Source organism: Phyllostomus discolor, chromosome 5 (assembly GCF_004126475.2).
Source record: "Phyllostomus discolor isolate MPI-MPIP mPhyDis1 chromosome 5, mPhyDis1.pri.v3, whole genome shotgun sequence".
Classification (NCBI taxonomy): domain Eukaryota; kingdom Metazoa; phylum Chordata; class Mammalia; order Chiroptera; family Phyllostomidae; genus Phyllostomus; species Phyllostomus discolor.
In genome coordinates this window covers 49,435,235-49,463,174 of record NC_040907.2, presented here as the reverse complement: position 1 = coordinate 49,463,174, position 27,940 = coordinate 49,435,235, and the positions used below count along the sequence as shown (strand labels likewise).

Here is a 27,940-nt window from a genome sequence, read left to right as displayed (position 1 = left end):
GTTCTAAAGGAGGCACTCACTGTAACAGAAGCATATGCAGAAAATCAAAGTAATGCTGCAACTCCTTTTTTTTTAACCTTAATACTCACCTGAGGATATGTTCACTGATTTTAGAGAAAGAGAAAGAGAGAGAGAGGAGGGGGGGGCGGAGAGAGGTACATGGATATGAGAGAGAAACATCAATTGGCTGCCCTCCACACTCACTCAGACCAGGGATCGAACTGCAACCTAGGTATGCACCCTGACTGGGAATCAAATGTGCAACCTTTTTGGTCCAAGGGAAGATGCTCCAACCAGCTGAGCCACCCGGCCAGAGCTAATGCTGCGATTGTTTAAAGCTGACAAAAGTTTCTATAATGTGGGGCAGATTACAGTTATATTGAAATACACTAAGAATATATTCTTGACATGTTAACAGATGTCATGATGTTGGTAAACATCAAAGATCCATCCCAGTCTTTTTTATTTCTATCTCAAATACTACCTGCCCTTTTGCTTCATTATACATTATTCTCCCTTTGGAGAAGAATAAAGCAAAGATATATGGTCATTTAGAAATCAAGATATTTAATATTGGCATTTCATTAGTGGTTAAAATATACTTTCAGAATATATAAAATACCAGTAATACATACATAATTTAGGAAAAATAAAGTAGAATTTCACAGTAGTGGTATGTTTTCACATTTTGAATAGTAACTTTCCATTTTTGGAATAAAATGTCTAGCAAATAATATAAAGTAAAATAAAAAGGATTGTCAATGCAAATTTAAAAAGAAGAGATGACTTGTGATAAACTACTTATGTGCTGAACATTAAACAGTCTTCACAGATACAATGACCATAATTTATCACCCAAATGAGATGCTTCTGAGAGTGAAAGGGTGCACTGATCGTACCTAATACTGGGACAAAAAATAGGAAAACCAGGGTGTATGCTCATCTTCCTCATGGGGACACTTAATGGCAACAAAACTGCTTTTCACTTTTTTTTTATCCTCACCCAAGAACATCCTTATTGACTTGAGAGAGAAGGGAACAGAAGGACAGAAACATCGACACGAAAGAGAAACATTGAATGGTTGCCTCTCACACAGGCCCCAAATGAGGACTGTTCTTGTATGGGCCCCAACCAGGGATGAACCCTCGATTTAGGCATGTGTGCCCCAGCCAGGAATCAAATCCATGACCTTTGGTTTACAGGACGACACTTCAACCAAATGAGCCACACCGGCTAGTTTTTATTTATTTTATTTTTAATAAATGTCTCTTTTTTATTAAAAAAAAACAAAACCAAAATGAAATGGTTTGCTCATGTGCTAAACACATGGTAGGCAACTGGTCCTTTGTTTTAATTAACTGCTTGATTTGTTATAATAAAATTAAACTATTTAATCTGAATATAAGTTACCATTGACAACTATTAGAAGAGAAAGAAAAATTCAGTGGGTAAGCTACCCTGTTTCAAATTGTTCTGACCATTAAAAAATTGTTCCCCTTGATTAAAAATATTAATCAGAAAAATTAATCAGAATTTCTCAACTTAATATGTATTTCATATTTTTAAGATCACCTGCCTTTCAGTATTGACCTGGTTGGCAGATAGAGTTCCTCTCTAGTCTCAGCCATTATTAATTGTGGCCATCACAAATGCTGTGTCAAGATGATTGATTCTGAGGCCACCTTCGGGCTCAGCAGAGAGGCCTGTGGTGATCACTTAGTGATGTCTGCAGGAGACATAGGATGTGGAGCAATGGAAGGTGTGGCAAGTATTACTATCCAAGATTTGGGCATATATCCATTTTAACACTAATTTTCTGACATATATCTAGTACATAGTTAATTTTAAAAAATTACACCTTGCTGATCCTGCATCTGCTACCTCATTAATTCTACCATAGTGTAATTAATGCACCATATATGCCACAGGAGAACAACGGTATCACTCTTATCTTGAAAGAAGATAGCAATCTCATAATTTCCACACATCATTGTTTTGTAACTTTCTTAGTCCATAATCAAAATAAGGCAAGATCAGTGTCGCAGGTTTGATTCCCAGCCAGGGTATATGCCTGGGTTGCAGGCCACGGCCCCCAGCAACCGCACATTGATGTTTCTCTCTCTCTTTCTCCCTCCCTTCCCTCTCTAAAAATAAATAAATAAAATCTTAAAAAAAAATAAGGCAAGATCAAATCCTTGAGAACTGAATAGAAAATAGTAGAAAAAATTATGCAGCAAATACGCTAACCAATTGTTCCTTTGTTTCTGTCCTTATTTTGTTGTTGGGGACTATTTTTTTATCTACTTAAGAGAATTTTAGCAATATAATGCAAATTAAAACTTAATTTTCCCCTTGCAAGCTAATATTAATGTCTTATTTTTAAATAACTATTTTCAGCATTTACTTCATTATCATGTATTTTGTATTATTTATCCTTCATACAACAGACAGATTTGTGCCTTATAGTGAGGGAAAATGGGAAAATTATAGCTACTTTTTTTAAATGCAGGGGGTATCCCTAATATTCCTGCTGCTCTTGTGACCATGAAGTATGTTCTACCTTTGGATCTTAATTCTCTAATTTTAAAAAATAGGGCAGAATTAAATTTAGGTCGAGGGGAAATTCATGATTTGATTGCAAGGCAGCTTTCTCACATTAATTTTGACTACACTTTTCCAAGAATTAAATCCTATTGAAGTGGCTTTCCAAAATATTTTGTGGAAAATAAGAATTAATAGATGGCAACTCCTCATTCATGATCCCCAAACAGGAGACGAATTCATCAGGCAGCAGGGTCTGTTCTGGAATAGTTTCATTGGGTGAAGCATTTTCCAAAAGCATGGTGGTTTCCCCCTCCATTGAGTTTTGCATGTCAGAAGTACCGCATTCTCCTTGATTTAAAATGAGGTTTAATTTTTCGAGAAATAGTGTATTGTTTAGCGAATTCATACTTGAAAAAGAAAGAGCAAAATTAGGATATTTTTTAAACCGAGCATTTTTCCCTAGGTCTAAGGAATCAGCAGTTGTTGGTTTGGGAGTTGAGGAAGCTGTTTCATCATTATTGCTGGGATGATTTTCCTCAGTGAGAAAATTTGAAGTCTGGGGTTTATACCCAGTGTTGAGATCAGGAATATACACAACAGTAGTATTGGTGGGCAGTGACTTTTGCAGGCAGTCTCTCATCTCCAGAAATCCTGTCTTCTTTTCCTTTTTGTAGTCCATAGGCTTGTGTTCTTCTGGGAGAAAGATTTCTATCTCTGTAATCACTGGATCAACATATAGGACCTCCTCGCTGGAATTATTATTCATAAATTCACTCTTTTCCTGGGAAGAAAAAATATTGTTTTATTTTACAAAAAACATTAAATGTGTCAGCTGCATAACTGAATAAGGACTGGAATTCTAATTTCCCTCAACTTTCCTTTCTCTCTTCTTTTCCTCATATTGTTTATCTTCTCATATGATTTTCTCCTTTGTTTTCCTGTTCAAGTTCAAATCTTTATTAAATTCTCCCATGAGGAGACTGAAGGAAAGAAATAATACAAATAATATATGTTTCAAGCACATTCCTTGGCTTAAAAATTTCAAAGAGAAAGAAGCACTTTACATATTAACTTGCATATTATTTCAGGGCCTTTTAAAATTTGGATTTTGAAATATGTTGGAATACTTGTTGATATTATGGAGACTTACTACAAGAAAATATGTGGTTGCTTAAATGAAAAAGAAAAGGGTAGGGGGAAAATCCTATTTTGCTTCCATTTGAGACTAGGGTTGTAAGAAGTGCCTTGAATTGAGGTTCTAAAGGTGTGCAGCTGCTCACAATTCAGACATGCCTGTGATTGTCAGGAGGTTGGATGAAGAAGATTTTTATTTGTATAAAGGCCTGATGATTACTCTGGGTAAGAAAAAGTTTCAAGGCTTTCCAGCTGGTGGCTGGCTCCCACTCAACACAATTATAAAATTACAGCTGGCTGCTATGGACTGAATGTTTGTGTCTCTTCAAAATTTATATGTCAAGCCCTAACCCCCAATATAATGGTATTAAGTAGGGTGTTTGGACAGGAAGTCTTTTTTGAGTGGAGCCCTCAAGAATGGGCTTAATTCCTGAACAGGCAGAACATGATTCCTCCCTCTGCCATGTGAGGATACAGCAAGAAGGAAGCTGCCTACAAGAGAGCTCTCACTAGGAACCAAATCTTCCAGCATCTTGATCTTGGACTTCCCAGTCTCCAGGAATGTGAAATATAAATATTTGCTGTTTAAACCACTCATTTCATGGTATTCTGTTATAGCAGCTCAAATTAACTAGAACAAAACCTCATCTGAAGGAAACCCTAAGATTAACTTCTAATTTCAAGACCCCAGAATGGGAAGGAAGTTTGGCAAAAAGGAAGACCTTGAATAAAGCAGCATGAACTGTTGTTCAAATTTTCTGCAGGCTCAGCCCCCCTACAGAACTTAGAAGGTTTGGATGGGGTGGACTGACGTGCATAGTAGCCCCCTCTTTTCCACAGGGAATATGTCCCAACCCCCTCCCCCAGTGGATACCTGAAACCAAGATAGTACCTAACCCTATATAGTCATGTGCCATGTAATGTTTCAGTCAACAAGGAAACACATATATGGTAGTAATACCATAAGATTATAATAGAACTGAAAAGTTCCTATCACCTAGTGATACCATAGCCATCATGACGCCACAGTGCAACGATTACTGTTTGTGGTGATGCTGGTGTAAACAAACCTACTGCACTGCCAGTCATGTGAAAGAATGGCACATACAATTATGTACATAATTTGAGGGAGGACCCCCAAAATGGAATTATCTTCTGAAGGGCAGGCCCTTTGTAGTACAGGCTTCCCCCTTCTAGGTGAATGTTTTAGGAACCCATCTGTAGCAGTGTACCAGCTGGCACTGTGAGACACTGTATTTGGTTCCAGTGAATTTTTTTGAAGGCTCTTTCAATGAGTTTGCCCATTTCATGATGAGTGATTTACAAGCTCACCTGCCCACACCGTGCTGAGTGTCAGCAGTTTTTGACCAAGAACAGCATTACCCCGGTGCCCCACCTTCCCTATTCACCCAATCTTGCCCCTAGCAACCTTTTTGTTTTTTGATTTTTTGCTTCCCCAGTTGAAAAAAATATTCAAGGGGAAACTTTTGCCAGTATGGAAGAGGCAAAACAAAAAATGGCAGCAGCACTAAAGGGCATCAAAATCAATGAATTTTGTAGAGGGTCTCCATTCACTTCTCAACTGAACCTCTGGCCCACGACTTGCTCCTTATCACATTCCATGGACTCATTTCACTCCTTATGGTATAGACCCTCTACAAATTACTCACTACTGTGAATCCTTGTTCACTGAACCACTGTCAACATTTTGTTCACACCTCACCATGCTCATTTCTCTGACCCTCCTAAATCTGCCTCTTTCCAAGGACCATGCCTATTCCAATCAAAAACCCCTCGCTGGCTTCTCGTTATCTTCAGCAGTAGTTTGCAACTCCTTCTCAGTGTTCTCAACATTGTCTTTGTGTGGAATCACTTGGAAAGCCTTGGAAAATGCTGCTGTCTGGGTCTCCCCAGGCTCACCATCCCTGAAAGATCCTGGAATGGGCCTGGGAGTCAGGATTCTAATATGCAACAATATTATGCCTAGAGATTTCCTTGAAGTTGGGGAAGGAGTTAATTAAAGGGCTTGCCAAGCTCCAAATAGCGGTCCCAGACTAAAAATACAGATTTTTCTTAATTTGAGAAGTATCGGTTAACAGAATGAAGTTCCATAGCAACAAGACCTTTTGTGATCTCATCCCACTCACAATTCCAGCATTTTTCCAGCTACTCTTCAGTAAAGCAATACCCAACATGATCTTCTCACCTCTTTGCTTTTGCTCATGTTATCCTCCCTGTTTTGAATGTTCTCTGTTTCTTCAACTCCTATTCACCTTTCAATGTTTTCTCTACATTCCTGTCATGTTTGGTCTCATTTCTGTCACTGCACTTACATCACTGCATTGCAGCGCTGGGATAATGTGTCTGTCTCATTGACTGCATTTTGGGCCTCTTGTTTACCAGGCCAGTGTGCTGGAAAGTAGGAGGAGCACACATGGGAGATTCCTTCCCCTCTTTCATGATCATCAGCAGTTCCTCCTTAACTAGCAGAGTCCAATATACTCTCCGGGTCTTCCTGGCTCACCCTTCTTTTTTTTGGAGGTGGAAAACTGGCCCACCCTTGGTGACATCATCTCCACAGTCCTCTCACATTTATTTTCTCAAATTCCATTGGGTCTCAGGAGTAAAGTGGTGTGTCCTCCTTGGGCTCCACCTGCTTCTCCAATCTCATGTAAAATGGAAACCCCTTTGTGTCTTTGAGGCATAATCAATTGAGCTTTTCTGCCCTCTTCCTTTGGTCCCTTGAAGACATCTACCAATTGCATGGCCACCAAATGATCCTGGCACCTAGCCTACAATCTTCCACTTCACTTTTCTCTTTTGAGTAGGATTGTTTCTTTCCTTTATCTCTTCTTTCCCTAACTCTTTTCTCTCATCTCTTAAATACAATTTGAAATATGTATAATTTTGTTTCTAATTATTTTATATAGTTATGCTAATATGCACACACACTTTTTTTTATCAGAATGGAAATTGTACACTATTAAACTGTACTCTTGGTCACAGCCTTCATTTGTCTTTTATTTGACAGTGTTTGGTTACCTGTAGCATTTTCACAACATTACTGTTTTCCATATTAGGAATGTCTTCATGAAGCCATTTTGGTATGAGCAATAAGATTCTTCTTTTAATTCTGAAAAACAAAAATAGTAAATTCAAAGAAGCATTTTACTTTAGGATTGGTGCAGGCAATCATATGGGTGATTAGGAAATCGACTATATAAAATGGAATGTATAATAAAAATGAAACTTTCTGAAGCAGGAGCTAAGATTTCCATCTCTTACTTCAAATAGTTAAGTGGGAAGTTGATTCAATATCTGTCATATTTTTCTCTTCTCTCTATTGCTCTGCTTCTGTCTACTTAGCCGGAACATTTTAAACATGCACATTAGATTCAAGATAAGTGAGAGAACTATGCTGAAGTGAAAAACTATACATATGTTAGATATGGCAAAGCATGATGAACAGGAGACCTCAGTGTGGAAAAGTTTGGAAAACTTAAGGGACATTTTATACAACTTTCCAAGGTGACCATACCACAGAAAAATATTAAAGGAGAAAATGTTATATAACAAGATTGTATAATTCCAGCCTCTCTAATTCTGAATTTGTTATGACTTCAAATAAGGTTAAGATGATAGTGGTGGCTCCAACCATTTTTTATGTGGATGGAATGTGGGACAGGGGAAGTTGTCTTCCAGTACTGTGGCACAGTGAGAATACTATGTTTTATTTAGGCTGTGTGCTTTTCCAGGATCACTGAGGAAGGGTGATGGAAAGAAGATAGAGAAGCTGTGTTTGACCCACTTCTTCCCCAAAGCTACCCCTTGGCACTGTCATTGTGTTGAAAGCACTTTCTGCATTTACAGTAAATATTGATTTGAGCAAAGAGGTTGTACCAGGAACTTAAAAGAGACTAAACTTATCTCTGGCACATTTTTTCTGAGTAAACAGTGCATCTGTGAACAGCAGATCAGATGTGTGTCTCTGTTTAAGCAGCTTCTCTATGGACTTTTACTAAGTAACAACCAAAATGGCTGCATGTACTTTGCTAGCCCAATTTTACCTTGCACTATAGGGGAAATATAATTTCCTTACATATATTTATGCAATGTTTTATGATTCAGCTCTTTTTGTAAATTAGAGATTATTAATTAACACTATGTTTCTATACCTAAAATTAGACCAAATTAGTAGGTTCATGCTGTTGTGGAAAAGTTTTTATATAGCTGCTACAGTGAGAATATATATATATTTACCTTACATATATTTTTCTTTTGGTTTCTTTGGTTTAATTATTTAAAATGTTTTTCTCCCTGTTTTCCAGTCCTATATAAGCTATTTATATGAAATAAAGCTTATATAAATAATATATAGTTATAGTAAATAATAGTATTTTCATATGTATAATAGTTATATTGGAATCATCTCTTGTTCTTTTATATTTTTATTTTTAAAGAGAATACTTATTTAAATAATTAAATTAGCAAAGAATTGTCCTATTTTCTTATTTGTCATTATCAATAGGAAGTGAATTTTAAATTATTCTTAGTAACAAATTTAATGTTACTTTAAATTTCATACTAACTTAGACTTCTTTGTATAACAACATAAAGTATTAATATTTTTACATGTGTAAGTTGGAACATTAAAATATTTCAAAGAGCTTTATAATCAAGTATATTCTAATATAGCCTAAAATGAAGTTCCATATACATTTGACCACCTATCAAGGGTGCCAGGGATATGTTTATAAATGTGTAATTTATATACTTAAGTTCTGAGGAAAAAGTCTACATATGTTGGGAACCGCCCTGACTGGTATCAGAAGCTGAAACCCCCACCTAGGCTAAGGCTAAGGGAACGCCCTTGGAACCGTAAGCCAGCAAGGAGACTAAAGCTTATCTCCCTGGCAGGAATGCTGCTTCTGCTGCTTTATTCATAACTGAACCCCAAAAAGCTTGGTCGGTTAGCCAAAGACGGGTAGGATTCCCCATGGGGGGAACAACCTAAGCCAGGCACGATCACTTTGGGAGGCCCCCCAAAAGAAGGACTTGGGGGGCTGCAGCAAAAGAGGGTGACGGACCCTCGCTCCTCGGCTTTGACATAGCCTGAGTTCTCATCATCTGGGAGAAAATCTCCTTATTGCCTTAGTTCCCGTGCTAAGCCTGAAACAATGCCAGGGTGTTGCAGCTCTGTGCTGAAAAGGGGCAGATTCCCTGGGTGATCAGGCCTAAGAAAGAACATGTAAATTACTGTGAAACCTTCTTTGTTTAGAATGCTCTCAGTTGAATGAGAGGGGTCCAAGGAGGAAGTTTGTTCCTCAAAGTTTTAAAGTTCTTTTACCCTGACTCAAAATAGACCTGCAGACGTCCTTGTTTTCTATAGTTCCTTACTTCCCCCTGATAAGTACTGTACTTTACCTGAATTATTATGCAAAATGAGCCCAATAAAAGCATGTATGGACGGTAAATCAAGCGCCCTCCCCACTGGGGGGGTGGCCATTTCGTCCCTGCTTCCCCACAGAAACTAGTCTTGTCTCTGTGCATGTGTATGTTTGTTTCTTGCGTGTTTTTCAGGGAGCCATCCACAGCGTTCTGTGGTCACTGCTGGCTGGTGACCCACGCACAACATACATAAATTTTTTAAATCACTAGTTTATTTAGAATAGCGCATTCTAAATCTTTCTACTGCATTTTGGTTATAAATTTAAAAGAAACAAAGATTATCTCATGAAGCAAGTGATGGCAAGAAAGAGAAACTATTTCTCAGTGCCAATTAGGCAAAGAACATTCATATATATTAAAATTTGAAAGTTATTGGATGGAACGAGAGGTTGCCACATGAAATAGTACACTAGAGATATGTATTCTGGGCTTCTGACCAAGATGGAGGCATAGGTAGATATGCTTTGCTTCCTTACACAACCAAAAGAAGGATAACAACCAATTTAAAAACAAAAACAACCAGAACTTCCAGAAAATCGAACTGTATGGAAGTCTGATAACCAAGGAGTTAAAGAAGAAACATTCACCCAGACTGGTAGGAGGGATAGAGATGGGAAGCCAGGACAGCAAGGATGCCTGACAAGGCAGCAGCTGGCAGATGGGGATGGATGAGGTGGTGGCTGGCAGACTGGGCTATCCCACATTCACATGTGGATAAGCCGGGAGGAACAACTGTGGAGTGAAACAGATTGTGCAACCGAGGGTTCCAGTGCAGGAAAATAAAGCCTGAAAATCTCTGGCTGCAAAAACCTATAGGGGCTGTGGCAGTGGGAGAAACTCCCAGCCTGACAGGAGAGTTCATTGGAGGGGCCCACGGGATCCTAGAACATACACAAGCCCACCCACCCAGGAATCAGCACCTGAAAAGGCACAATCTGCATGCAGGAAGCAAGGGAAGTGACTGAAAGTGGGGCGAGAGTCAAGCAAGTGCCACTGTGCCCTCTCTGACCCCTCTGCCACATACAGTGCCACAACACAATGAAGTGAGTTGCTCCACCTTGGTGAATACCTAAGGCTCTGCCCCTTACAAAGTAACAGGTGCACTGAGACAAAGAAATACAACCCAAATGAAAGAACAGATCAAAGCTCTAGAACAGACCTAAGTGACAAGGAGATATCCAACCTATCAGATGCAGAGTTCAAAACACTAGCAATCAGTATGCCTACGGAAATTTTGAGTATGGACACAAAATAGAGGAAGAGGTGAAGGCTATGGAAAGTGAAGTAAATAAAAATATACAGGGAATCAACAGTGATGGGAAGGAAACCAGGATTCAAGTCAACAATTTGGAACAGAAGGAAGAAATAAACATTCAACCAAAACAGAATGGAGAAACAAGAATTCAAAAAACTGAGGAGAGGCTTAGGAACCTCCAGCACTGCTTTAAACATTCCAACATCTGAATCATAGGGGTGCCAGTAGAAGAAGGGGAAGAGCAAGAAATTGAAAACTCATTTGAAAAGATAATGAAGGAGAACTTCTCTAATCTGGCAAAGGAAACAGACTTCCAAGAAGTCCAAGAAGCTCAGAGAGTCCAAAAGAATTTGGACCCAAGGAAGCACACACCAAGGCACATTGTAATTACATTAGCCAAGATTAAAGATAAGGAGAGAATCTTAAAAGCACCAAGAGAAAAGGAGATAGTTACCTACAAAGGAGTTCCCAGCTGATAAGACTATCAGTTGACTTCTTGAAAGAAATCTTGCAGGCAAGAAGGGGCTGGAAAGAAGTATTTGAAGTCATAAAAACCAATGACCTACAACCTAGGTTTGTCTACCCAGCAAAGCTATCATTTAGAATGGAAGGACAAATAAAGTGCTTCCCAGATAAGGTCAAGTTAAAGGAGTTCATCATCACCAAATCCTTATTACATGAAATATTAAAGGGATTTATCTAACAAAAAGAAAATCAAAACTATGAACAGTAAAATGACAATAAACTAACAACTAGCAGCAACTGAACCTAAAAATAAAAACAAAAACAAACTAAGCAAACAACTAGAACAGCAACAGAATTGCAGAAATGGAGATCACATGGAGGATTATCAGTGGGGAGGAGGTAGGGAAAGAATGGGAAAAAAGGTACAGGGAATAAGAAGCATAATTGGTAGGCACAAAACAGACCGGGGGGGGGGGTGTGTTAAGAATAGGTTAGGAAATGGAGAAGCCAAAGAACTTTAATGTACAGCCCATGAACATGAACTAATGCAGGGGAGGGGCATTGCAGGGCAGAGGGAGAAAAAGAAGAGAAAAAAATGGGACAACTGTAATAGCAAAATCAATAAAATATACTTAAAAAGAAAGAAATATGTATTCACTACATCTAGTAAAATTTAGGAAATTGAAGGCTTTATTTTTCTCAAAGTCTCATTTGCTAAATAACTAGGCATAGATCCTTACTATTTCCATACTGGGGAAAAATGATTGAAGAAAGCCAAGGAGAACCGGCCTTGGGGCTGCATGCTAAAACACTAGCATGACTGATATCAAAGTGATAAATTCAGATGGTGTCCCACTTCTCCTCACACTGATTCATGGGGTTTATCTGGGTAGAATTCAAAGCAGGTTATGACTTAACCAGGCAGAGAATCCAGGCACTGAATACAAACTTGAGAGCACAGTGAGAGCTGTGTGGTGAAAGAGAGTGCATGGGCTGTGAGTTCAACCAGGTCTGGACTTCTGGTTAGTGCTTAGTGACCTTTTGCTGATCATTTAACCTCTGTAAGCTTTATGTAAATTAGACCATAGAGCTTTTCTGGCAGGGTCATTGTGAGGGTTAAATAAATGACATTTGTAAACAGTTTGGCATAAGTAGGTATTTTTCTTTTCTCTGAATAAAAATGTTGATGGACATTTTTTGTAAATAACTTAATTGACTACATTTTGGTGGTACAAATATATGGTCAAAATCAGAAAACAGAAATTCTGCAAAAACCTACCTAGTTCGGAGCGATTTGTTAAATATCACAATCAGAGAAAGAATTGACAACACAACAGCAAAGGAGACCATGCCCGATAAAAGTCCAATGTTCTGTTGCCTGTTGTCTGAGAGGAAAGAAAAATAATTTTAGCTAAGCTTTAGTGTCCACGTGATGTCAGAATCATTGTTCTCTCTACTCTGCTCAAAGCAAAGACCATTGATGTCAAAGGAAAAGAGAAAGAGGGAAACAAAATTATCAAGCTGTGAAGTGACTGCTCTTCCAAACTGCATGACAATGCTTTTTGTTTGAGAAAATCAGGTTGCAGGTTGCATGTATCTGGTGTCAGTGGGTTTCTAGAAGTGCATCTCTAGCAAATGTGGTTAGTATTAGACATTTTTCTGAGCTTGTGCACGCATATTTTATATAAAAAGGTTTAGTGATGAACCTCATTTGGTTTTCCAGACACAAGTGCGAATTCCTAATTGCTTGTAACAGAGCAGGCCACAATCGTGACTGAGGTTTTTAGTTTTTAGTTGTTGTTTTTTTTTAATCTTTGGTGTGAGACAGAAGTCATATACAACTTGTCACCATTCTTTAAAGTTTGTTGTTCGTGAATTTTTTCCACTGAGAAAGCAGATTCACTCTACTTAGAATATATGTTATATGTTATAAATTTTTTTATTGTTACATATCTTGCACTCACATTTTATTTGGAAAACGATGTATTGCAGGGGGAGCGGTGGAGGGATGTGGAAGAGGATATAGGGCAGATAAATGGTAATGGAAAAATACAATAAAAATAATGTAAAAAAAACAATAAATAGAACACTGTCTAAAAAACAATGCTAAAAATCTTTGCTTACATTTTTAAGTTGAATTAATCCCCTGAAATTGTTAAATAATGAATATAATATATTCAACACGTGTTACCTCCAGGGTCATCACATTTTCTTCCTAGTATACATGTAAAACTCTGTTTTCTATTTTCAAATATAGACTGTAATTGAGAAATGATTTATCACACTGGAGTTTGTTCTGAGCTGTGCTGGGTATTAACATCCATTCTATCCCCTTTCTTCCTCCCTTTGGTGAATGTTTATCATATACTTGTCATGTGGCAGACACTGTATTAGCCCTTCCCTAGTTATTTCCGAGCTGCACCTGCAATACATTTCGGGTCTCCAGACTGTCCAGTTCCTCTCCAAAAGCTAACTGGTGGTCAGGGGCTTAGATTATTCCAAAGTCCCAGTGGATATGAAATTAATGTTTTCCTAGGACTAATTACTGAATTACTAAAGATTTCATGCCACTAATGGAAGGTACTGACTGCCACATACACATGGGCATTAGTGCATGGAGGAGGACAGAGAATCCCCCTGTTAACATAGCACTGGGCAAAGGGGACCAAGGACAGAGCTGAGTGACCTGAGAGACCTGGGTTTGAAATTGACTTTGCCATTTACCAGCTCTGTAACCTCAGGGCATAATTATAAACTTGCTGAAGCTCAAGTTTCCTCTTCTGTGAAACAGAGATAATAATACCTATCTAATAGAGCCACCTTGAGTTCCTAGCCTCCACAATTCCCACAGAAATATCAAGGTGCAGGCCTGTGTAGACATCTGTAATTAGGGATCTGTACTAAACCTAAGCACTTGGCTTATAATTGATTCACATGTATGGATTCAGAGTGCTCACACCTTTCTTTATGACATTTACCACTACTTGACCTTATTCTTCTTGTTTTATTCATTGTTTTCTCACCTCCCCTGCATCTATTAGCCCCAGGAAGACAGGGGCTTTGTTCATTTTTCTCACTGCTGATCCCCATGCACCCAGAACAGCGCCTAGCACATAGTAGGTGCTTAATGAATATTTGTTAAATAAATAAGCAAAAGTCCAAAGAATGGTCATATAACCTGCAAAAATTCGATTATTCCTGCCAGATTTCTGTGCAAGGAGGTAAGTGATCTATAAGTGGTCAATAGTGAAATAGTCATGCATAAAGTTTTTCAATTTGAAATTTCTGTTTAGAGTTGTATTTGCCATTATACAACTTGATCTAATATCCTTTTATGCCTAAAATATTTAAGTATACTCATCAATGGAGGATTGAGTCATACTAACAAATAAAATAGGATCTTGATTACATGAGAGAAAGTGCAAAAACTTCAAAATTTGAAGAACAGGATTTGAATTTTAGTCTGTCACTTAGTGTGAACTTGGAAAAGTTCCTCAACCCCTCTGAGCTTAAGGTTTCCCATCTATAAAATAGACATCTAACACTTTTCTCACCAGGTTGTTTTAAAGATAGAAAAAAGTTGATGTATACATATCATCCTGGCTGGTAGCTCAGTTGGTTAGAGCATTGCCCTGATCCACCAAGGCTGTGGGTTTGATCCCTGGTCAGAGCACATACAAGAATCAACCAATAAATGCATAAATAAGTGGAATAAGAAATTGATCTCTCTCTCTCTCTAAATCAATAAATATTTTTTTTTAAAAAAGTAAAAGATGATATATATAAAACTGCTGGTATATGGTAGACACTGAAATAATAGAAATTTTTTAGAAAGAAGTTTTGGGGCCTTGAGTCCCAGCACTAACTGAAATGAAAATGTATCTGACCCAGAGCAAAAGCTGGCAAAATCCACCTATACCACTCCTTAAATTCAATTTTAAGCAGCTCTTTGTTGCTTATTTTCCTATAGAAAACATTTGGCAAATCTTATCAAGAAATTTATACCTGACACGTGATTTTCTCAGTATGGAGAATTCAAATAAATAATTAGCAAAGACTGCTAGAAAATCTACTAAAAAAGTTGCATTTTCTTACCAGAAGTAAGTTGTCCTTTAAAGATGGAAGCAATTAGAAGCCCAGAATTCCGAGTATCATGTTGGAATGATTTCAGCATGACCAGGGGAACTTAAACAAAAAGAAAATAGCTTCAGCTTTTTATATTTTGCACTCAGGTTACCCAATTTCCTAAGCTAGTTTCTTTACTTATTTAGAGATGATGAAAGTAAACCAGTAACTTTAATAGGCTTGAAAGATGGAATAAAAGCAAAGGCCTTCGATTATGCATCTTTTCTTCTTTTTATCTAATTGGGTAAACCCCAAAGGAAAACACACTGGGAAAAAAAAACAATAAAAACTACTTAGGGTTTATGAAACTTCAAGGTGTTCCCACTAATTTCATAAGTCTTCTAGGCAACAAATGCCAAGGAGCTTTATTTCATTCACTGATCCAAACAAAATTCACAATAACTGGCCTCTACTTGATTCCTTCCAATAAATGATACAATATAGTTGAGATTTCCTTAGGAGCCTCTAGCACATGTCACTTGCCTTTGCACAGTCTTTGAGATGCTGTTAGTGAGCTGCATCTTGACACCACATAAGAAGCGCAATTTTGATCAGCAGACACTCTGAGGTTGTAACACAGGTAGAATGCCATTAATGACTTCCCCCTGCTCCTTTCCTGCTGACAGGGATGCTGGCCAGCCCAGTCTAGTCATAAGGTTGTCAGGACAAGCTTATGAAAGCGTCTGACCAGGAAGGGGTGAGCAGCCTTGGCTGCCAACTCTCTTTCAGTCTGAACTCAAAAGAGTCCTGGAGCTTCCTTACCCATCTCTTCCCTCCTGATAATTAAAAGCTGCCAGGGGTGACTTCAAGGGCACGATTCTCCCAGCTGATAAAAGACATTCCTGAAAATGGTTCTAAGCCCTGGATTCCCAAGAGTGCTTCAAGCCCTATTATTCAGTTGTTCTGATTTCTGTGTTCAAATTCTTCTTTTAAAAAAGTTACTTTGGGGGCCAGGAGGAAATCGCAATTTGAGGTGTCCCTAGCTGCCATTGAGATAGCACTCATTTGTGTAACAAGCTATGTAGCCCAGACAACTCTCTTTGAGAAAAATACAGAGTTTCAATAAAAAGGTTCCTGTGGGTCTTTGGAAATTTTTGAAAAAAACTGATCTGGGTGCCAAGACAAGCTCAAATGAAGAGCAGTTTTGTAAGAACAATGGGTAGGGAATTTTAGAAGATGAAAACATCAGAAAAGCCAAAAGTTCTTTCCTATGCTTTTATGCTGGCTTCTCCACAGCAAGAGGGAAATGTTTCACTGTGAATTGTGACAAATCAGAAATCCCTTTCAGCTTCTCAGGACTTCACTGGCTTTTGTTTCAAGAATCTGGTTCCATCTTATTCTGAGGATGCAGGGTTATGCCCCATGGCCGACAGCCAGATTTATTCATCTAAATTGTATTTTATAAGCTCATGTTCATTCTCAGGGAACCCACACAAGAGTCTGCATCTACATTAGTTTGAAATTTTAAGAGAAATATAACATTAAAATGTGACACAATTTTTAATTTGGCAAAACCATGGGTTTATAGCATATGTTGCTTGGTTATTTTTTTTTACTTTCATTATTTTAAAATTAGCATTTTAATTTAAGAATATATATTGCTGTTGGCTTTTAATACAAGTTAATGTAATTCTTTTGTATAAAGTACAGATGGTTGTTCAGCAATGAAACTTTAGTTATTAATTTGCATTATGTAGAAGTAATTTTCATATCTGACTAGGGCTTTATTAGCCCTAATGGAGAATAAGCATGATCTTCCTTTCGGCGCTTCTGTTATCATAGTTTCAGATCAACCAGGTGTGTTAATTTAATTAGATTAAAGTCATTTAAAAGAGAGGCTTAATTGTCAGAGAGTCATTTCACAAAGAATTAGATATCTGAAGTAAAATGATTTATAAACAAGATTGTTGTGGAAGAAATCAGGACAAAGGCAAAATTTCTGAGTGTAGGACTGACATGAAACCATATAGACAATATTCTTCATGGCATACCGCCCCCAAGTGGTTAACTCATTTCTTCTTAAACCATGCTTGTTTTCATTATAAAAGCAGTAACTATAATAAAATAATTTTAACAGGAAAAATAAAAGCAATAGAAAAAGAACCATTTCTAATGCCATCCCCATAATCTACCTGCTATTGGTAGTTTCTGGTATTTTCATGTATTTTAACATGTAAAAGCATTCACAAACACAGAATGATGTACACACATAGCTTTTATGACTGAAAAACTGTAACAGCTGTAATCATCAATGTGTTGTCTAATGTACTAGAAAAATCTCATGGTATATTTATTATTTATTTAATGTCTGTTGTGTTATAGTCATAATGAGAATCCTATCCCTGGAGCAGAATATTAAATTATGACTGTTACTCTCACAGCGCATACTTGAGTATACTCAGAAAACCCAAATCATCTCTACTTTGGTAAAAACTTTTATACACTTTATATACACTGACTTTTTTTATTAGAGTTAGTCTCGTAGAAGACGATGTGTTCATAGGGAATTTAGAGTGGTTTGAAACAAAAATTGTAGTATCTTATACTTGGCCAAAACTAGAAGTGTAACATAACTACATTTTTTTGGCCCACCCAACAACAGTATAATGTAATCAAATCTGCTCAGAAGGACTTGGTTTTAGCAGTAATGTATTCCATCTGTTTCTTAGGGATGATGTCAAATCAATCTCCACAACCCTTGTCTTTATGTCCACCATGGGGCAAAGTATGCTTGTTCTTTTTAAGTGACCATTTATTGAGTACTAATTATGTTGCAGGTGATGGACTAGACTTCACATACGTACTCTCATTTAATCCTCACAACAATTTAAACAGAGAGATAATTCTATTGTTTCTTTTTTATGGATGAGGAAACAAAGGTGTAAAAAGGATAAATGATTTGCCCAAAGTCACACAGGTAGAAATCACAGAGTAAAAATTTCCATCCAGTTCTGACACACAGTTTTGCTGGTCACTGGCCTCATTACTTAATAACCTGGCTTCTGCAGCAGGGTGGCTCAGGATGGGGAAGCTCAGTCAGCCCTGCAAGCAGTGTCTCCCACGCTGAGACTTAGCCATAGCTCCTCTGGGCGATGGCCAGTGTGTTGAAGCTGCCTGGCCTTGTAGGGCTCTGAACACTACCACAGTGGGTTATGGTTGGGCTAATCCATTAGCACTGATTCTTAGCATCTTCCAGCCTAGAGTTATTTTCTACTGAAAACCAACTATTTTCCTTGATTATACAAGAAATACATGCTACTTGTAGGCTGCTTAAAAAGTATAAGAGTATGGAAAAGAAAATACAATTTTATATCTGTTCACAAACTAGAAACAACTATTTTTATATTTATTAACAATCTTTTGTGTATATCTGTACCCTAATGGTGCTCATGCTCTTTATTTACTAAATGCTGTCTTACTTTTCTTTTTATTTAGATATTATATCATGAATATTTCTTCATTTTATTAAAAATTGTTCATACTAATGACAATGTAATATTTCATCATATTTGTACTATAGTTGTTTAGTCATTTCCCTATTGAGAAATGGTACAGCTTGACAGTTTCAGACACCAGCTTTAGACTTGGACAAAACTATAGTTCAAGTCCTAGCTCCACTACTTGGAGTTGCATGGCCCTGGGCAAGTTGCTTAACCTCTCTGTGACTCAGTTTCTTTATTTGTAAAATTGGGTAATAACAGCACTTCACTCATGAGGTTTGATGAGACAGTTCATATAAATCACTTAGTACCATGCCTTACACAAATTAAAAGCTTAGTGGTAGCTATTGCTATTATTGGACCTTTAGATTATATTCCAAATTCTTACTATTATTACTAGCTTATAGATAATTACTATTGTACATAAACCTCCTTTCCATATCTCTGTTTATTGTCTAAAATTAGATTTCAATAAGTGAAATTACTGGGCCAAAATGTCTAGACATTTCTAAGGCCCCTTTATTTGCTTTTTCCCTTGCCAGTCTTGTTGTCAAAGACACACTAACCATGTCTGTGTCATAAAGGCTTTGACCAGAGCTGACACAAGGGAACTTCCAGACCTTTCTTTCAGAAGGTTCTAGATATTCAAGAAAGAGGACTCATATTAAAAGAGACAAAGTGTGCTTTTCAAATTATTTGATTTTTTCCAACCTATTTTTCTTTCTTTTTGTGTGTGTGTGTGTGGTTGCCTCTCTTGCACCCCCTACTGGGGACATGGCCCACAACCCAGGCATGTGCCCTGACTGGAAATTGAACTGGTGACCCTTTGATTCACAGGCCACCACTCAGTCCACTGAGCCACTCCAGGCAGGTCTATGTCCTACCTTTTAAAAAATTAATATATATACTTTACTTTGTCAGTAAGTAATTTTTTAAAAAATACATTTTATTGATTATGCTATTACAGTTGTCCCATTTTCCCCCCTTTATTTCCCTTCACCCTGAACACCCCCTCCCACCCACATTTCTCCCATCCCCTTAATTCATGTCCATGGGTCATAGGTATAAATTCTTTGGCTTCTTTATTTCCCATACTAATCTTAACCTCTGCCTGTCTATTTTGTTCCTACCATTTATGCTTCTTATTCCCTGTACCTTTTCCTCCCATTCTCCCCCGACCCCATCCCTCCTGATAACCCTTCATGTGATCTCCATTTCTGTGATTCTGTTCCTGTTCTAGTTGTTTGCTTAGTTTGTTTTTGTATTTTTTAGGTTTGGCTGTTGGTGGTTGTAAGTTTGTTGTCATTTTACTATTCATAGTTTTTATCTTCTTTTTCTTAGATAAGTCCCTTTAACATTTCATATAGTAAGGGCTTGGTGATGATGAACTCCTTTAACTTGACCTTATCTGAGAAGCACTTTATCTGTCCGTCCATTCTAAATGATAGTTTTGCTGGATAGAGCAATCATGGATGTAGGTCCTTGCCTTTCATGACTTGGAATACTTCTTTCCAGCTCCTTCTTGCCTACAAGGTTTCTTTTGAGAAATCAGCTGACAGTCTTATGGGCACTCCTTTGTAGGTAACTCTCAACTTTTCTCTTGGTGCTTTTAAGATTCTCCCCTTATCTTTAATCTTGACTAATGTAATTATGATGTGCCTTAGTGCATTCCTCCTTGGGTCCAACTTCTTTGGGACTCCCTGAGCTTCCTGGACTTGCATGGCTATTTCCTTCAGTAGACTGGGGAAGTTTTCCTTCATTATTTGTTCAAATAAGTTTCCAATTTCTTGCTCTTCCTCTTCTCGTTCTGGCATCCCTATGATTCAGATGTTGGAATGTTTCAAGATGCCCTGGAGGTTCCTAAGCCTCTCCTCATTTTTTTGGATTCTAGTTTCTTCATTCTGTTCTGGTCGAATGTTTCTGTCTCCCTTATGCTCCGAACCATTGATTCCCAGCTTCCTTCCCATCACTGTTGGTTCCCTGTATGTTTTCCTTTATTTCACTTTGTGTAGCCTTTATTTGTTCCTTCATGTTGCAACTGAGCTCAATCAGTTCTGTGAGCATCCTGATTACCAGTGTTTTGAACTGTGCATCTGATAGGTTGGTTATCTCTTCATCACTTAGTTGTATTTTTTCTGGAGCTTTGATCTGTTCTTTCATTTGGGTCATTTTTTTTCTTTCAGTGCACCTGTTACATATATCCCAAACCTACTTTTCTTAAAACAGAAATATCTCCTTTTGGTTTCTTTCTAATCTCCTTCTTCTGATAAGCTCAGCTGTTTAAGTGTTATCTCCCAAGGCCCGTTTAGCTCTATGGTTGGAATTCAACATTATTGGACCAAGCTTAAAGATTTCAAATGAGTTCACACCAGCAGCAAAGCAAAAGGCAATGGTCAGACATATCAAATAGTACCAGACGCCCGGGGCAAAGAAAAGGACCTGTCAGAACTAAGTCATTACCACACCTTGAAAAACAAGTCTAACAATGAATCATTTCATGGGTTACAGTGTCATCCTTGAATATTAAGGATAAGAGGGTATGCCTAGACATACTCAAGGGATTATCTGTATACCTAATTCCTAGGCTATATGTACTTGGTACAAAGAAGGAGAAGAAAGTAAGGATTACAGGTATGGCAATCATATTGTTAAAGGGAAAGAGTTAGAAGAGGAAAAGGTAAAAAAGCAACAGCCACCCAGGAAATTTTTCAAAGTGACATGGACCATACAGAGGTGAGGGTCAGATGCCAAAGAATAGCAAAACTTTATATGCAGAAACGAGCATATAAATTTTACCTAGTTGTTTAAGATTCTTCAAAAGTGCAGCTTTGCTCTCAAGCATAGCGTGTACCAATTCTCCTTTTTTTTTTTTTTTTTGATCTTAGAAAGAGAGGAAAGGGAGAGAGAGAGAAACATCAGTTTGTTGTTCCACTTATTTATGCATTCATTGGTTGATTCTTATATGTGCCCTGACTGGGGATCAAACCTGCCACCTTTGCGTATGGGGAAAATATTCTAACCAACTGAGCTACCTGGCCAAGGCATGTACCTGTGCTGGAGTCTGAAGAGTCTAGTTTACATTTGCCATGTTTTTAGTTGTCCAACACCATGACATTCTTTTTTGTGGGTATCCTAAAATATGTAAGAGGCCAGAAGGGCTTCCCACTGTGGATACCTCAGTGGTGCAGAGGCTCCCTCTCCCTGTAGCCATTAAGTAGCTACAAGCAGATGACCTAAGCCCAGCTCGTCAGGTGCCCTCCTCCCACCACTTGCACAGGATACACTGCTCCAGGAAATCACTAAGAATCCAATATGAATGCAACAGCTACACCAAGAGTTTGTTAACAGTAGAACTCTGTTAGAACAGGGGTGTCCAGGGCACAGGGCAGGCAGTGACACTGGCCATAGTGCCAACCATAGGTTCTCAGCAGATTCTTCCTAGGCTGCAATTTTGGCTGTGGTTCTGGCTTCTAATGTCCCTTAGATCCTGTTTGTTACCATTTTGACAGACTTTCTCCTGATTTCTGCCTATCTCCCTAATAATTCTCTTTCTGCTTGAGAAAATCAGATTTGATTTCTTTTGCTTGCACAGCATCACAATGAATAGTAGAAACTGCAATAGTAGGTAGTGGGTAGATAGGTGAGATGTAGCTGAATAAATAATGATAACCCAAAGAGGTCCATGTCCTAATTTCCAGAACCTTTCAGGAGATTACCTTATATGGTAAAAGGAATGTGAGATGGGGAGATTATTTTAGATTATAGGGTTGGGTCCAATGAAATCACAAGGTCCTTATAGAAAGAAGGCAGGAGAGCCAGAGAAAGAAATTGAAGATGCTGTGCTTCTGACTGTAAGATGGTACCACAAGCCAGGAAATGCAGGCAGCCTCTTGAAACTGGAGAAGGCAATGAAACAGATACTCTCCTAAAGCCTCCAGAAGTTACATAGCCTGCTGATACCTTGTTTATAGCCCAATGATACTGATTTTGGATTTCTCACCTCCAGAACGATAAGATAATAAATTTGTCCTGTTTTGAAGCTACTAAGTTTGCAATAGCTTGTTATGTCAGCAACAGGATACTAATACAGGAGATTATTACTTCCTCATGGAAAAGCATAATCTTAAGTCTCTATCAATGGGTTGCAAACTTCTGAGAGACTCTGAAGTTCTTTTGAGTTTTTCTTTAATTCTACAGAACTCTGGTGGTTTATTAGGAACAGGACCCAAAGAAGAAGAAATAAATGCAGAAGAAGAGTCTAAAATGATTAGTATGTTAAGGGACATTGTGTATCTATTTTACCCAGTTTAGCAACCATAAATCTAAAGGTTTATAAACCATTTCAATATCAATGAAAAAGAAATCTCTAATTACAAACAGCAGAATTTTTGAAAAGTACATTCTGTGTGCCTCCCTCTAAATTCATTATATTTAATATCACCTATATTTAGTTGCATTGATATAACTTTTTTCTTTTAGTCACTAAAAGCCCTAAAAAATGAATAAGAATCTTTATAGACTCATTGTTAATGCAGCAGCCAGCAATTTTGTGAGAACAAAATGCAATGTGGTTTAATATCTTGCTCATACTTGCCTTCTTTTGGAGAACTGTCAAAAAGAAGAAGAAGATGATGATGATGATGATTTCTCTGGGAAACTTTTCTACTGCAAGTAGCAATTCAAGCAAGTTAATTAGTCATTATGAAATATGACTGCCCTTCCCTCAGGCCTCTGACTTGTCATTAAAGAGATTACAGAGCCTGCACCTTTTCTTCCTCACAAAGGGATCTGTATTACAGTGCAGAACTGAAAACACTCCTGCCTGGAAGTCTCCCTTTCACCTTTTTTTCACCTCAGTAGTGGTGAATTTCAGGAATTGACTTTCACATTTTCAACATTGGTTTTCTATGCTGACAAATTATCTTGCCCTCTTGGCGGCTCTTTCTGTACTGCTTAAAGACCCCAGACATTTTTACTTGGTGGCCTAGAAGCTCCAACTTCAGCAGCCCTTAGTGGTTCTTAGAGCCTCAGTTGAAACCTCACACCCAGAGGCAGGGCAGGGTCCAGACAGAGGAGTACTGTGCAGAGTGATGGTTCACTGGAACAATGGTCTCCCATCCCATGCTCCTGGGGTCTCCCAGGCTTCTGAAGTGGGCTGGGTGGTGAGTGACTCAGGGAGCAGTGGGCAGGAGGAAGAGGAATCAGAGAGGTGACCAGATAGTACAAGAGATAATAGCCTGAGGTTCTCACATGCCAACACTTCTCTGGCCCCTCCCCCCAAAACTACCAATAATATTGATTCTTCCAATCCAAGAACATAGAATATCTTTTCATTTATTTGTGTCTTCTTCAATTTCTTTCATCAATGTCTTACAGTTTTCAGTGGATAGATCTTTCACCTTAAATTAAAGTCTTTTATTGTTTTTGGTGCTACTATAAATTTCATTGTTTTCTTAATTTTTCTTTCTGATAGTTCCTTGTCAGTATATAGAAGTGCAACTGATTTTTGTATATAGATTTTTTATCTTGAACTTTACTGAATTTGCTTATTAGTTCTAACAGTTTTTTTTGGTGGGGACTTCAGGGTTTTCTGTATATAAGATCATGTCATTTGCAAAAAACAGAGTTTTACCTTTTTAATCAATTTGCATATTTTAAGTTTTTTTTTTTTTTTTTTTTTTTTTTTTTGCCTAATTACTCTGGTTTGGACTTACAGTGCAGCATTAATAGAAGTGGTGAGACTGGGCATCCTTGTCTTGGGCCAGATCTTCAAGAGGAATCTTATAGTGTTTTATGATTATGTTGTAAATGGCCTTTATTATGTTGAGGTACATTCATTCTATACCTAATTTGTTGAGTACTTTTACCATGAAAGGATGTTGAATTTTGTCAAAGGCTTTTCTGTATCTATTAACATGATCACATCACTTTTTCGTTTGTTTTGTTAATATGGTGTATCACATTTATTGATTTGCATACATTGAACCATTCTCATATCCCAAGGATAAATGAACTCTACTTGGTTGTGGTGTATGGTCTTTTTAATGTGCTCTCTAATTCTGTTCAGTTCTTTCTGCATATCCTGCCCACACCCAAGATTATTGTCCATGGCACTTGTCCCTCTTAAAGGGTATGTCTAACCTTTTGATAGAGTGGTTCTTATACTTTATTGCAGAAGCATCACCTGGCTAGAGGCTGAGGAATCTGATTTTAAACTAATTTCTAAGCATTTACAATGCAGGTGGTCCACACGTCCCACTCTGGGAAGCATTGCTTTCTGGGCACTTGACTGAACAGGACCAGCTGGGAAAACACATGAATTTCCCTGTGGTGCTCCTGTCTTGAGCAAGGCCACCTTGTCCTCATCCCTGACTGCCCAAGGTTCCTGGAGTCCTGTGGTTTCATTCTCAGCACCTTAACCCAAATCTGCTTCCACATCTTGTATTCATGCCAAAGTAGAAATAATCTATAGTATCTTATGGTTCATTCTTTTATCATGTATTTTCACTTTCATAAGAAAGACTACATTAAAATGAAGTACTGTTGGAATAGTTTTATTATTAGCTAATGTGTAGAGGAGGATTTGGTTAGGCGGCTGAGGGGTGCTGACACAGGGCCCTCCTAGGTTGCTTAGAAGAAGACCGCACAGCTAGTAGAGTGCAGGTGCTAGAATCCCAGCCTGCGTTATGCCCTGCCTCTACCATTTTACCATTTGTCAGCTTTGTACCATTTGGCAAAACTGCTTAATCTCCCTGTGCCTCGCATCTTTTTCATCTACACAATTGGAATGATAATTACACTCCTGCAGTGGTGAGTAAAGGGCAATTCATATGTAAAATGGTTATCACACTGCCCAACACAGAGAGCATCCTATGAATGTTAGCTGTTATTATTTATTGTCCTGAAGTCACTCTGCATCCAGTCACTTAATTAAACCTTTGCTATTGTACCAGCATAGAAAAATATGAGTTTCCAACCCAAAGAAGTTTTTGTGTTTGCAAAAGCTTAATATTATATCCTGAGATTGATTTCTTTCTTTTTCTTTTTTATTATAAGGTTTTGTTTTCCAGTAAAGTCTAAGCACTCTGAGGAAGGAAAAGAGAATGATAAGTCATTTAACTATTGCTGTAAATGAGTTTGTTTGGTTTCTTTTGGAGACCAAGTTTTTAAAGGCCAAAGAAAGGCACTATCCAGAGGGAAAGTGATATAGAAGAATACTAGGGGCTGTGCCTACTTCATGATTTGCAGTGCCATCTGGGCATAATTGTGAAAAATCATTGGTGGGTGTGTGTATGTGTGTTTAAGAATTTTCATAACAGTTTATTTGAGCCAAGCTGACAACATATACCAAGAGCAATATCTCAAATGCTCCTGAGAATAAGAGTCTTGCATCTTTCTTATGCATTTAAAATTAAGAAAGGAATGTGCATGGAGGTGGGAGAAAGCAAGGCAGGGACTCGATTACAGGATAGGTAACGAGATTATGTGTTCTCTTGAGGGTTAATACCCACTTCAAGGGGTATTACATCTGATATTTCAAAGGTGTGTTAACCTGAGTGCACAAGAACAATAAACAGGGCTGTCTTAAAACCTTTCACTTATGAAGTTATAGGCCTGGGGAAAACACATTGTTTTGAGATGAATGAATTCAGCTATACACACATAACAGTTTCAGAGAACAAAACAGGAAACTCCTGCATAGAGGGACATTACTATCTGGGCTGTGTTTCTTCTTGAATAAATAAACCTTTATTACTGGAAAAGTTTGGCTGCTCAAAAAACCCCATGTCAAACAAGTTGGTTAACTAAAAGTATTACAGGAATTATTTTATTTTTTTCAATTGTGAAATAATTCAAACTTCAGTTGTGAGGTTTCATTCTTACTGCTTTTATTTATATCTTTATTATAGTGCTATCTAATTAATTTTTTTCATTATGCTTTTTTATTGTCTGTCTTCTCTATAATTAAGGAATTTTTGTCTCTGTGTACTGAAGTTCTGCAAGTACCTAACAAGTGCCTGGTGCCTAGAAAAGTCTAAAGGAATGTGAATGACTAAATGAATATCTTTCCATGGACACTTTTTTAAAAAGCAACTGATATTATAGATTTACTAATGAGTGATTTGACAACTTGCATCAGGCATCTTAAAATTTGCCTAACTCTTGAGCCAATAACACCTAAAGACAAAAGGAGAGTTTATTATACACAAAGCTATTCAAAGAAATTTATTGATAAGGGATAAAATGCAATAACCTAGATATTGTTAAAATAGGAAAATGATTAAATAAATTATTGTATATCCATAAATTGGAATGCAGTGCAGACATTAAGTAGTTTTTAAAAATTTAACAAAGTAGATTAAGTATAAAAGTTAGGATTTAAACAGTATATATGAGACAGTACTTATCGTAGGAAAAAGTAATGTTAGATCCATTTAATTGTAAACAACAGTGATTTCTAGGTTGTATTTTATAATACAATTGCCTGCTTTTACAAATAGAAAAAAAAGATACATTTTCAAAAAGATTTAATCTTATCACTTTCCCTGACACTTTCACTGTTTCTCATTGAATGTGTCTTAGAAAGGAATTTATACTGAAAGAAGTTTGTTTCCTCTTAGCTAACTTGTTAAACTTGTATAGATACAAGTTTTCAGGGATGTTTAATTTTAACTGGCATTTTTGCCTTAGGTGACTTTTTTCCTCAGGAAACCAATACTTGAAATTTAGGCTTGTTACAAGGTAGCTGTGATGTTCCTATTCCTGCAAGGTAAGATTTAAGAACTTTACTTTTAAAGCAAATTTATGGTGCTAATGCTTCACTTATAGAACACTTTAGTAAACTGTTTCTTCACTTTGATGTTATTCGTTAAAGAAATTGATGAGATTGCTGAGGGCTATAGATAAGAAACCTTGTGTTCTAGTTTAGGTGCTATTACCCACTAGTAATGTACAATTTAGAAAATCATGCCTCAGTTTTCTCATTTGTAAAATGGTGCCAATTATACTACCAAATAAGGCTGATGTAAAAGCCAAACAAGATTATACAAAGTAGTACTTTGTAAGTGGCAAGTAAATGTTAGTTATCAATTTGGACAATCTTGTAAGACAATTCTGCATTCTTTTATTTTTTTAAAGAGTGTATTTATTTATTTTTAGAGAGACGGAAAGGGAGGAGAGAGGAAGAGAAATATTGAACAGTTGCCTCTCACATGCCCCCAACTGCGGACATGGCCTACAACCCATGCATGTGCCCTGACTGGGAATCGAACCGGTAACCTTTCAATTTGCAGGCTGGTGTGCAATCCACTGAGCCACACCCCAGGGGTCTGCATTTCTTTCGAAAATAATTCAGCTATCAACTAAATTATTATAAATGCCATCCAAAATCCTAAGAATTTTTAACAATATCAATTTAAGAGAATATTTTCAATAGAAACTAACTTTTAAAAGAGACTTGGTATTGCAAATGATTCCCTTAATAATGTGTTTCTACATCATAATTACAACTAAATTACAGAACAACCA

General features: G+C 37.5%; 1 protein-coding gene across 1 annotated transcript in view; it reads right to left on the bottom strand.

The window, feature by feature from the left end:
* Nucleotides 1-2,463: 2,463 nt before the first annotated feature.
* The window catches only part of IL23R (interleukin 23 receptor), a 65,930-nt gene continuing 40,453 nt past the window's right edge, over nt 2,464-27,940 (bottom strand). The window contains exons 7-10 of the mRNA XM_028514133.2: nt 14,943-15,032; nt 12,127-12,232; nt 6,722-6,812; nt 2,464-3,326 (exon numbers count right to left, since the gene is read on the bottom strand). Of these exons, the coding sequence (XP_028369934.1) occupies nt 2,685-3,326; nt 6,722-6,812; nt 12,127-12,232; nt 14,943-15,032 (929 nt within the window). The 3' untranslated portion in view covers nt 2,464-2,684. The remainder of the gene's footprint in view (nt 3,327-6,721; nt 6,813-12,126; nt 12,233-14,942; nt 15,033-27,940) is intronic.